The sequence below is a fragment of the Lissotriton helveticus genome, chromosome 3_1, assembly GCF_964261635.1.
Source record: "Lissotriton helveticus chromosome 3_1, aLisHel1.1, whole genome shotgun sequence".
Lineage (NCBI taxonomy): Eukaryota > Metazoa > Chordata > Amphibia > Caudata > Salamandridae > Lissotriton > Lissotriton helveticus.
This window is the reverse complement of record NC_136061.1, coordinates 1,857,068,326-1,857,080,580: the sequence shown is the minus strand read 5'-3', so window position 1 is coordinate 1,857,080,580 and position 12,255 is coordinate 1,857,068,326. Positions and strand designations below refer to the sequence as shown.

Genomic DNA, 12,255 nt, shown 5'->3' with positions numbered 1-12,255 from the left:
CCAAAGAAGGCACTACTCAACTTGATTCAATCCAACCATGTGACTGGTCTGATCACCATATTGTCACATTCTTCATCAAGGAAAACGTTAAACGTATCCCGGTCCAAACCTCCAAGCCCAAAGTCTGGAAAAGAGACTTGAAGAAACTCGATCCAAACTCTCTACCCCCTGACAGCTGCAAACTCCTACTTCCCCCTACCGGCGTTACTGACGTTCATTGCTTAACTGACCACTATCTCAACTCTATGACCTCAATAATCAACGAGGCTGCACCGATGCAACTGAGAGTCTCCACCAAGATCTCCAACCCTTGGTACGACTGGAGTCTCAATGAAGACAGAAGGTCCATGCGAATGGCAGAGCGCACCTGGAGATCTGTTCCCTCAGCTCTGCACCTAAAAACTCTGAAGAAAGAGAAACGCGTACTTCAGGAAAATAAAACGCTCAAAGTCAGGTTTCTTCAGACTCCAGCTCGACCAAGCAAAAAAAACGGCCAAAAAAACTGTTAGAGATAATCCGATCACAATCCAAGGAACAACCCCAAGCAGTCGACACCATGGGCAATGCACCTTCCTGTGAAGAGTTCTCTGCTTTCTTTAACCAAAAAACTGATAACATAAGGAGCGATCTCCTCATTGACGCAAGCCTATACCCCAAACCCCACTGCTTTTCACCCAATGAACCAAAAAACAATGCGACATGGTCATCCTTTGACACTTACTATGAAGAAGAAATTGACAGACTACTCAGCACCCTGAAACCATCCAATCACCTCAATGACCCTCTTCCAGCTAACGCTGTAAAAGACTTCACCCCTTTGCTACTCCCACTCTGGACTAAAATTATTAATTGCTCACTTCAACAAGGAACAATCCCCGACTCCCTCAAAGTCGGACAAGTTACACCTTTACTAAAGAAACCAACTGCCGACCCCACTGATCTAAACAACTACCGTCCTATTACCAACATTCCCACTCTCGCCAAACTGTTGGAAAAATGCGTTCAACTAAAATTGACAAAGCACATAGAGCAGTTTGATCTCCTCAACCCTCATCAATCAGGCTTCCGAGCAGGGCACAGTACCGAAACTGCTATGACTCACATAATTGACGACGCCCTACAAATCTTGGATCAAAATGACACCTGCCTCCTCGTCCTTCTTGATCTCTCTTCAGTATTCGATACTGTGAAACATGAGAACCTACTAGAGCTCTTAAGCACAAGAATGGGTCTTTCTGGGACTGTTCTTCAGTGGTTCACCTCTTTTCTACACAACCGGTCTCAGAAATTCAAGAGCAACAACTTGATGTCCGCTCCAGTACCTGTATCGTTAGGGGTCCCTCAAGGATCCTGCCTATCCCCTACTTTGTTCAACTTAGTTATGGAACCTCTCACCACCCTGCTACAAGCATCCAATGTACACTTTCACATGTACGCGGATGACACTCAAATATATCTCAAACTGCAATCCCCTAAAGACATTATCCGTCTGAACTCGACGATCAGAAACACCCAATCCTGGCTGGCCGATAACCACCTCAAGCTCAATGCCATGAAAACTGAGTTCCTTCTGATCTAACCTCCCGCGAAAATTTCTATCACTCAAACCTGGCTTAAATACCTAACTGCACTTAATGTCCAACCGACCATCGTGGATTCAGCAAAATCTTTAGGCATAACACTTGACGCCAATCTCAACATGCAGCAGCATATCGGCAAGGCAACTAAAGGAGCGAACTTCCAAATAAATACCTTGAGGAAACTCAAACCCTTCCTCCCAGCCAAAGACTTCCGAAATGCAGTACAAGCACTAATCATCCCTCGCATAGACTACGGCAGCATCGCCCTCTGCGGCCTCCCCCAACTACAACTGCACCGCTAAGAGCCTCACTAAACGCGGCAGCAAGGCTCATCACTGGATCTAAAAAGCACTCACATTTCCCCTGACTTCAAATCCCTGAACTGGCTGCCTTGTGAAGCCAGAATACATCTGAAAATTGCCTGCATGATGCACAAGGCTATACACCTGAACTCACCCGGCTACCTCACTCAGAAGCTGACAATCTCCGGCGGCTCCAGAACCACCAGAAGTGCTAACAATCTTCTGCTGAAGCCTCGAAGATTCCGGAAGGAAAGAACCTACAAACGCTCCTTCTCAGGAATGGCGCCTAGGATCTGGAACCCACTCCCTCCTGAAACCAGGCTCATCCCCTCCACTTTACTTTTTAAGAAAGAAGTTAAAGCTATCCTCATGGCTAAATACACTTGAACTACTACTTTTGATCTTTAAGACTCTGCGTCGATCTGTACTACTGTTTGATTCCTTTGCACGTGGGTTTTTACTTGTATTATCGACCCTACCTTACTGTTCATGCTCCCTCTTATCTGTACTACTTCCATTGTTTGACCCACCCCCCCCAACTATGCTCCCCCATATACCCACCCTACCTCCTGCCTTTGTAAAGCGCTCTGTTATCTGCAAAGATCTTGTTCGCGCTATATAAAACTTTCAAAATAAAATAAATAAGATTCAAAATCCGGTTCACATAGAATAGTGCAGACAACACGTGTTTCGTCTAGTCAGTACATTGACTTTAGACTTCTTCAGGGCTGCAACCCAAATATTATATAAGACAAAGTAATTACCATCATTAAGATACTACACTACGTTGTGGTATCACTTGATTATTATTTTACTTAAATTAAGGGATATACCCTCACACCACCCGGTGTCATTAAAAAGAAAAGTGCAAGAAAGAAGCATCCAAGACCAAATTCAAACTAAAAATCACCAAAAGTATGTGCAAAGGCGTGTAACCAAACGTGCCAAATATGGCAGTGGTATTTGGAAATGTGTATTCAATTAAGGTTATTAGTGCATGTCCAGTAAGACATAACTATATGGAGGCAACAAACACCTACCATCCTTAATATTCTCCTCCGTAATATACACTCTTTACAAGATAATCCATAGGAGTCAATAGGTCCTCAATCACCATAAAATCTAGAAAACATTCAAAGACTACATGTCATGATCAGCTACTATATTAAATATAAATATCCATAAACTAAGTGAAACATCAAGTGTCCACTAAACACCTTGACAAAGTCCTCTATCCCTATAGATCTATTAAAGCGCCTAAAAAGCATCTCACCAGAATAGAAGGTATGAGAGTATCTCATCTTCATATAATCAATTGTAACTCAACGACACAAATCTAAAAAGGAGAAATTAAAGACACCAGCTCACATATTTTGTCCCCACATATCTCTGGGTTTGTCACAATTACGACACTTGTTAATTCTCACCTTAATACTCACATAATCCACAACTCGTATCTCCGCTCTGATCGTTATCGCAATCGTAACCACGCGTTCGTGTTCTTCGAATTGTTAACTTCACTACAAATTAAACTTAAAGGAACTGGAACTTTAGCATGAAGGCCTGCTATTGCGCGGGGTAGGGAGTTTGTTTTCAGCTTTTTTTGCACTCTTCTCCTATATAGAGATTTTGCAAACTACCTACCGCTAACAGTTCGTCACAAATGGTTTTTAAGAAGTCTCTGCACTCCACTACCAAAAGCCTCTACCTGTCTGCCTTCATTTTTTTGTTTTAATGGCTCTGGTGCAATCATGAAGACATTTAATGATGGATTGGAGAATGTGATACAGAGGTTGTGATGAATTGCCCTCCTATTCTGTTAGGCTGGGGACATAAGTGTTTATTTTTATTCAAGTTATTTTTTGTTATACAGACTGATTATCATTTTCTTTATTGCATGCTTTACTTTTTACTCTTTCCTCTTGTCTTTTGTTCTCCTTTATTCTGCAACTCGCTGCCTATCTGATGCTGTGTTGTGAAACCGTGCATGAGGCCAACCATCTTGGCTTTAAATGGTTCAGGGTACGAAGAAAAGGTGTTTGCCTTCTCCCCACTGCACTGCCTCGCTGCTTTTGTCTTCAATCTTGTGTCCAATGTCCTGTTGCTTAGCTGCGGTGCCATCTCCCTTAACGTCACTTTCCTTTTGCATCTGCTGGTTATTCTGTAATGTGCCTAGGCTTGCAGTGTGACTTCACTTAAGTAGCCCAAGACATGGCCAAAAAAAAAACAATATTCAGGAGATTTCTTAATGTGCTGATGGCAGGCGTCTTACCTTAACTGATTGTTATAAATACAAACATTGGCATAGCCAATAAGTCTCACTTTTAGGACCTTATAAGTATTTAGTTATGCCGCACAATATCCTTGGTGCAACAACTGTTGCATGGCTAAGCACTTAAAAGTTCCCAAAGGCAAGACCCATTGGCAATGCCAATGCTTGTTGTTTTTTCTTTTCTTCATGAAAGAAATATTTATTTTCCTTTGTATGCCACCATTCAGTGATGTCTTCAGAAGCAACATGGAGCACCCACAAAAAATAAATGTATAACATTGGTAAATCCATGAAAATGTGAGGCTGCGTTTCTCAGACTGTGGATACTGGAAGTGGGGTGGTTTCTGCTTTGGTACTTCCTGTCTGGAGCGCCAAACACAGCAAATGTACTGGGCAGGAAAAAATACAGCAATGTTCCCTATGCGCTGTATTTTATCTCCTCAAGGATACACAGAAGATGCCCAAACCACACTTACTTCAGAAAACCTTTCAAGGGATGGAAAAGTATTTATTCAATCCAAACCTGGCAACATGATTTATTGCCAATTATTTTATATTTCATCAACAAATCCTATCCTATATTTAAATAAGGTCTAGCCTTAACCACGTATACAGACCTATCTCCTTGGGGACACAGTATTTTATCTCCCCACCAGCGACAATGATTTTTCATTTTCCAAAGACAATCCTCCGCTTTGATGGTTTGGCAATGGATAATTTTAAAAACCGTGCCGGGCCCATCTTGCTGCAATGGTATAGTGGACCAGCCGGCACTCTGTTATTGCCGAAAATGCTCCTGTCGTGTCAGCGAACAGTTTTGAAGAAAAAAGTTTGCCTGGTCCACTGCCATTACAAGAGTTTGTGAGTGGCTGGACCTGAGCCAGTGGAGATGTTATCTCTGCCTCCACAACCGCTGGGGGACCGCTTAAACTGTAAACAGTGAGAAGAGTAAAAGGAAGGTGCCAGCAATCAGGTTGAACTTAACTATTAAACTCACGAGGGTAAAGTTAAATCAGAGTCTGTATTCTAAGCACAAAGCGTTGAAGCTAAAAAATAAAACTGAGCAAAGGACAAGTTGTTAGTTTGAAAAGTACTTTCCGAGGCTGCAGTTTTGAGTTGTAACCTGGCAGCAAGACCGTATCTTTTAATTTCGTGTTCTTTGAAGAACTAGAAGTCCGAATCGAGAACAAACCATGCCTTTGTGAAGAAGCCAGAGAAAGGTTGTGAATGTGCTGTAAACATTTTCCGCTACCCCTCCTGAAACTTATCCATAAGCATTTGTGAAAGCAAGCAGCACACAGGGCGCCTTTCTTCAGAATATCAAACTAATTTTCAATTTATTTGAGAGGAACAGGCTCAGGTGCTTCAAATGGGGGAGTACTGCAATGCCAGAACAAGAAGTACTGTCAAGTGAGTGCCAGCAGTTTTACACGTGGCCAGAGCCATTTTAATCGGCCGGTACTAGCTGTCAAGGAGGCATGCGCTTTGTGTAAGCGTCCTTGTGCATTTCTTTTTGTGTCCCATTTTGAAGCACTGAGTTTGGATTTATTTTGCTGGGCAGGCTTGTAAGTAGCTGCACAAAATAAATGAAAACAAGCAGAAAAACACAGGGCTGCGAGGCGTGCTCTGTGTTCGGGGAGGAGCATTGAAGCCCAAAGCAAGCAAAATGGAGAGGCGGAGCGAGGCGCGCGCTTGTGCGCGTAACCGCACGCTCTATGCCTCACAAAAAGCTATGGTCAGCTTTTTGAAGCCCACTAACTAAAAGTCTCGCCAGAGCAGCGCATGCATTGGCTCAGGCAAGACCTCAAAAACCGAAAACTCACATGTCCACTTTATAAAATCGTGTACCACTAGGTACTCTGGGGCACAACACTGCTACAGGTTTTGTATTCTTTTTTAGGTCTCCAGTATAAAAGTGCAAGCAGTCTGCTTGTGAAAGACCTATTTTGAAAATACAGTGGGCTTCCTGCCCATCCATGGTGGAGCTTTCATACATTAACTTGTGTATTGTTGCCTTCTGTGGGTACCCCCTTCCTTTTATGTTTGTCCCTCTGGTGCATAGCCTCTTTACTTGTGTCCTTGCATTGATCACTTTTTGGAAATAACACTTTAAAAAAAAAAAAAAAAAAATTTAACCACTCCAGAACGGTGCATGTATTTTCCAGCTATCTCGCTTGTGTACTTCTTTCCTCTGTAACAGCCTGGACTGCATCCGTTTCCGTTTTCATAACACTTATAATGTGCAAAAATGGGGAGAGCTAATTTTGGTAATTCAAAATCGATTCTCTATAAAGTGTTATAGCACGTTAGCTATTTACAACGGCAATAGCTTACATTTTCCCAAATGCGAGAACAATTGCATTGCAAATGTTTGTTTTCTAATTACACAAAATAGCCTGGTCAAACTGCAGAATTGAAGTTAGTTTCTGCTGCTAAGGCTCCTGAGTGGCTGTTACGCAGGCCTTCAGATTTCAATGAAAATCATACATTTAAAATGCATACTCAAGTGACTGGGTTGGTCACCGTAATCGATCTTCTCATACTCTAACACTGCAGATTCTGAGATGTTTCTTTTCTATACATGTTTAAGTCACATTAAATTGTGCTATTGGTTCTGTGCAGTACAAACTGCATCCTGAACATATAAACAGTGGTAGATTTAACATGCATTGGCATAGACAATAGGTCTCGCCTTTGGGACCTTATGTGTTTAGCCATGCAACACTTGATGTTGTTGCAACAAGGATATTGTCCTGGATAACTAAACACTTAAGGTGCCAAAGGCGAGACCTATTGACTATGCCAATCCTTGTTTTCTATCTCAATTACTTTTTCAACATCGGAGTATTCCCCTCCCCTCCCCGCTAACGTGGTGCCTTCAAGGTTCTCCTTGTTCATGTGGAGATGCTGAGATCCTTATAGAATGTTGTCGCCCGTGCCATGGTGTAATGTCAATAGACTGGGATACTTGCACAGAAGCAGAATGGCATCCGACGCCACCCTTATTTTGATGCAGTAGAAATTAACAAGAAAAGTGGCAAGATAAAGGAGAATGTAACTCCAGCGAGTTAAAACTGCAAATGTTGACACAATTACAGCAAGAATTGTCAGATGAGAACAGTACTTGAAATGAGGGAAAGTAAATTCTCATACCTCATATCCTGATATCCAGCAACATGCGTTGTAAAGACTTGTAAATGAGAGAAATAAAAGCCTGTCAACCTGTGCCCAGAACCTGTGGAGTTACCTAGAGATAATTAGAACTTAAATCTCCTCACTTTCAGGAAACGCCACAAGAAACTTTACAAAGGCTCATTCCAAAAGATTATCTTCGCAGAGGGGGCGAGAGGCCTGCAGCAAGCACTGCTCAAGTAAACCGAAATCCGAGCTACCGAAGGCAGCTTCCCGGTTTGCTGCTTGTCTGAATTGTTTTTTGCCGCACGCAACCTGGTTTGTACAAAAAGGCTGGGTAAGGGGGTTGGATAAACAAGCCTTGCACTTGTTAAAGGAGACTGCACAGGCCGGGGTCTACCCAGGACCCTTCATGGATTCCTGCTATTCACATACGCTTTTCTTACCCCCTGAGTTAATGGCCCATGGCACCGAGCCAGAGCACATTATTAATTTCTGAAGGGAGCTGACAAAACCCACAGCGTAGCAAAGGGAAGTGGTTGGAAAGCCATCTGCTGGCTTCAGCAGGACAGTAGGAATCAAACTACGTAGACTGCTGGAGAAAAGCAGATTAATGATCCACCAAACTGAAACCATGGCTAAAATTATCCGCAGGATACATAAAAAAGCAGCCACTAGGGTTGCAGCTGGACAGGAAATTGCTGGATTCGCTTGCAAATCCCCCACTTTGAACTGCAGAAGCACACAGGATGCCAGGGGCTTAACGCCTCCAGTGCTGGATTAGCAAAAATCAAGTTTAGCTGCAGCTGCCTTCCGTAGTTTACACTGCACGCCATTACACAAGTGGAAAGGCTTTATCTGGGTCCTGATAATAATTTGGTGGTTCACTTTTTGAGATTCTAAGTGTACAAAGTGTGTTTTGCTAATCAGCGACCTCTCTGCCTCCGTGTTTCCAAGCACACACTGCCCTTAAATGGGGGACAGGGAAGTGACCTTCAAAACTACTGTGCAGTGGACTACAAGTTAATAAACGTTTACAAGTATGACAGACAAGTACTTCCTTCATATCAACAGCAAATGCCTGAAGTAGAGCCCTGGTGGTTACTGCGTGTTTCAGAGGGGTCGGGTGTAATCTGGGCAGCGTTCAACATTGAAAAAATGAACAAACGCCGCACGGCTGAAAGCGCAAGTCATACGATCGCAGTGAAGGTGAAAGTGATCGCGATGACCTGCTCAGCACTCGAGGAATGCGCGTGCAGCAGCTTTGAGAGGCGGAGCGAGGCGCGCGCTCTTTGCGCGTAACCGAAAGCTGGTGGCCGGCAACAGCCTTTGGAAGCATTTTGCAAAAGCCACTGACTAAATGCCTCGCAGGGCAGCGCATGCGCTTACTCAGCGAGACCTAAAAAGATTTCAGTGCTGCGGATCATACTTCCATTTAGTAGCCATTATTTTGAAACTTTCACTTCCAAATCTGTTTTATTCTTGGTTATCAAAGAAGGCAGTGTTTCTTGAATTGGAACCACTGTTTGTAAAGAGTTTGAATCATTGCATCTAGTAGTTTTGGAAGGCTCGAGTCTAGATAGATTAATCTGAGTGGTATATACGGAATCTTAAGATGAGTTCAATGTAGTCTTTTGGAAATATGACCATGACACTATTGGAATACACTTTTTACTGCCATTAACAGTAGTGAGCCAACTGTAGCACTCAGTGAAACGGTATAGCCGGCTAACAACTTGCATGTTCACATTTTGCTGTGAGCAAGCTTCTAAGCTTCTAAACTTCAATGAAAGACCATGCCTAACTTTGTTTTTGTCTAAGGTGCTGATTTCCCTACATGGGCTCTAGCATGCCTACACCAGTGTCTGTCTGTACCATGACACTTGCCCTGCATTATCTGAACTCCCTAAATTAGTGTTTTCTTGATTGTGGCGTTTGACTGCTAATTTTAGTTTAAAATTGCAGTGTTGAAATTACCAGAGTTTCTGCCTTTGTAATGCAACTATCTTAGACAGAAGGAAACTACACTTGGTCTGCCAAACCTCGCAATGTAGTTGTAGGCACATTGTGCAAATGAAGTGACAAAAGGCCTGGGATTTTAATTTTTTTTCTTCTGAATTTTACAGGAGTTCAAAGTGTAACTGCTATTTACAATTATTACAAGAAACATGGGTATAAAACAATTGTGATGGGCGCTTCCTTCCGAAACATTGGAGAAATCAAAGCACTGGCTGGGTGTGATTACCTAACTATCTCACCCAAACTTCTTGGAGAACTTAGCAAGGATGACAGCAAGCTTACTCCAAGGCTCTCCGTAGAAGAAGGTAAGCTTTATATTTGCCGGTCTTAAGTACGTCAGACCATAGTGTGTGAAATGGGTTGTTTCGATTTTCCTTATTTTTTTTGACTGCCTGGCTGTAAACTGTTAGGCTCCTTAATACTCATATGAATTCTGGAGGAACTCTAGAGGTCGAGAAGGATAAACAGTTGATTGCTAAAGCTGTACAGAACTTGGTTCTAGAATTGAATACCTTCTCCCAGCCACCAATAGTAAATTGCTACAGCTAATTTTGTCTTGTCTGCACTGTATGGAGCTTATAAAGTTTGGTTACCTAGGAAGGTATACCCTAAGGCACATTGAAGGAACAAAATCACCCTGCCTAATCTGCCCTTTGGTTCTAATCTAAATTTTATGATCCATGTCGGGGATTATTTACTTTGACCTGACTACAGGATCCAAGGCTCTGGGATTCATGGGAGAAGGCTCCAGTCTGTGCCTCTGGATGTAATGTCCAGTCCCTTTAGAAATCCAGCTGTCTTTCTGTGTGAAGGGAGGGGGAAATGGGCTGAGTTGAGATTCAGCACCAGTTCATCAACCTTACTAGTAAGGGTAGTTTTAGGGAACTGGGAAACTAGAGCAGACTGGGTACAAATGTGGTGTTACTGTGTTCAGGGTGTATTAATTACAAATGAAGGAATTATTTTTTGGAGTCCATTTCATATCTACTCACTATACTACAGTGACCAGGCTAATCGGAGGTGGGGAGAATATACTGCAATAAGGATCAGACCTGCGCATGGGGGTGGGACCAAAGGATCATGAAACTTGAGTAGTTAAAGAAGATAATGGTTGACCAGGTCTAAGTGAAAAGAGGAAATCCACGAGGGAGAAAAAGCTACTCCGTTTTTTTTTTGTTGCTTTTTTTTTTTTTTGCTACCCTACAATTGAGCATCCTCCCTTTACGATTAAATACAGTGCTCTTTCAATTAATGAGGAGCCCATTCCAATCCTTTCACACTGCCTCCACGTTAGTTTGTTGGAGTTGCAGGCGATTCTCCTGGCATTGAGGGCCTTCCTACCACCCATAAAGGTTTGGTCATGAGGACCTGCACTAAACCACCCATTGCTTTGTGTGGTATTGTAACTGAATGGGTGGATTGGGTCGTGGATCCTGTGGCAAGAGACTGACTTTAATATTGGCTGAGACATCAAGGCATCTCCCAGATATTCAAACATCTGGTGGGATCTTAGAATGCCTGGGTGGGTCAACTGTCTGCATTGCCAAGCAGATCTCACATGATTACACCTTGATTTTAGGTTTTATAGAGCGCTCTTAATGCCCTGAGGCGTCTTGACGCTGATCTACACAAGAGAAGATGCAAAAATAACAGTATGGAAAAGATATAATACTTACAGTAAAGTCAGGTTTTTAACTTTGTTCTAAAAACAAGGAGAGTGGGGACAGTTTTTAGGTCCAGAGTAAGTCCTTTCCAGAGGAGTGCGGTGTTTTTCACAAAGCTTTTGCCACCCCAAACAGCCAGTATATGGTGTGGCTCAACAAATGTTTTTGCCAGGCTACAGGGAAGAGGTCTATTGGCAATATAACAATTTTTTTTTTTCAGGTATGAAGGACCTATGCCAGTTAATGCCTTGTAAGCAATACATAAAGATTTAAACGGTTCGCTTTTTCACTGGAAGCCAGTGGAGGTCATTTAGTGCCGAGGTAGCTGAGTGAAATTTGGGTAAATCTTTAACCATTCTAGCTGCAGAATCTTGTCCAGTTTGTAATTTCCGCATAATATTCACTTGGAGGCTGAGATGAAGAGCATTGTAATAGTCCGGAGGAGAGTGACCCATGACCCTTCCAGGTAGGTAGCTCCCCCTCCGCACAGCACCGCCTGTGTCCTTGCCCCAGCAACTGCTGCTGAGGAAGTTCGAGGCCCTCCTCACCCTGCAGGCTACCACCTGCGCCTCATCCCTGGTGGCCAGTGGTAAGCAGTAGGTTTGCTCATCCTCCATTGTATTGCCTGTAGTTTCTTTCAGTGCTCCCGTTGTAACGAATGCATTTTCATTGTCTGTGACTGCTGTTGTCCGTCTCCCCCGCTGCCTGTACGTGGTCTGTGCCAGTTCTCTCTCTGCTCCCCTCGCTGCCCCAGTGTGTCTCTGCCCATTTTTTTCCTTCTTCTCCCCTCGCGGCCCCCATGTCTCTGCCTGTTTTTAGGTCTCGGCTAGCGTAGGATGCGCAATCTCGCTGGCGAAATTTAATGTCTTAGTAGCGAGGGTAAACCCCGCCCCTCTTCTCCATTGGCTGGCCTCCTAAACGGCAGCCAGCCATTGGAGAAGAGGTCTCAGTGACATCATTCTTTCCATTTAAGCCCTGTCTTTTTCGGATTGAGGGGTGTGTTTTTTCGTTTCTTTCCTCTTTCCATTGGCTGGAATGTAGACAAGTCAAAGAAACACCCGTTGTATTACATTCCAGCCAATGGAGAAGAGGGAGAAACAAAAACACGCCCCCCAGTCTGAAAATGACTGGGCGTTTCTGTCTCTTTTGTGCTTGGCCTCGTAGAAACAGTGGTGGTCATGGCGTGGTCCAACCGGTGTCCGCGTAGGCCCGGGTCAGGGATTAATAAAATCAGTAATCTCGCTGCATACCCGACCATCCACCCCTAATTTTACAAACAACCTAAC

The 12,255-nt window shown here is 43.4% G+C and overlaps 1 protein-coding gene across 1 annotated transcript in view; it reads left to right on the top strand.

Annotated features, from left to right (window-relative positions):
• Positions 1-12,255, top strand: part of TALDO1 (transaldolase 1) — a 110,244-nt gene that overhangs the window by 60,756 nt on the left and 37,233 nt on the right. The window contains exon 6 of the mRNA XM_078682811.1: positions 9,413-9,610. Coding sequence (XP_078538937.1) covers positions 9,413-9,610 — 198 coding nt within the window. The remainder of the gene's footprint in view (positions 1-9,412; positions 9,611-12,255) is intronic.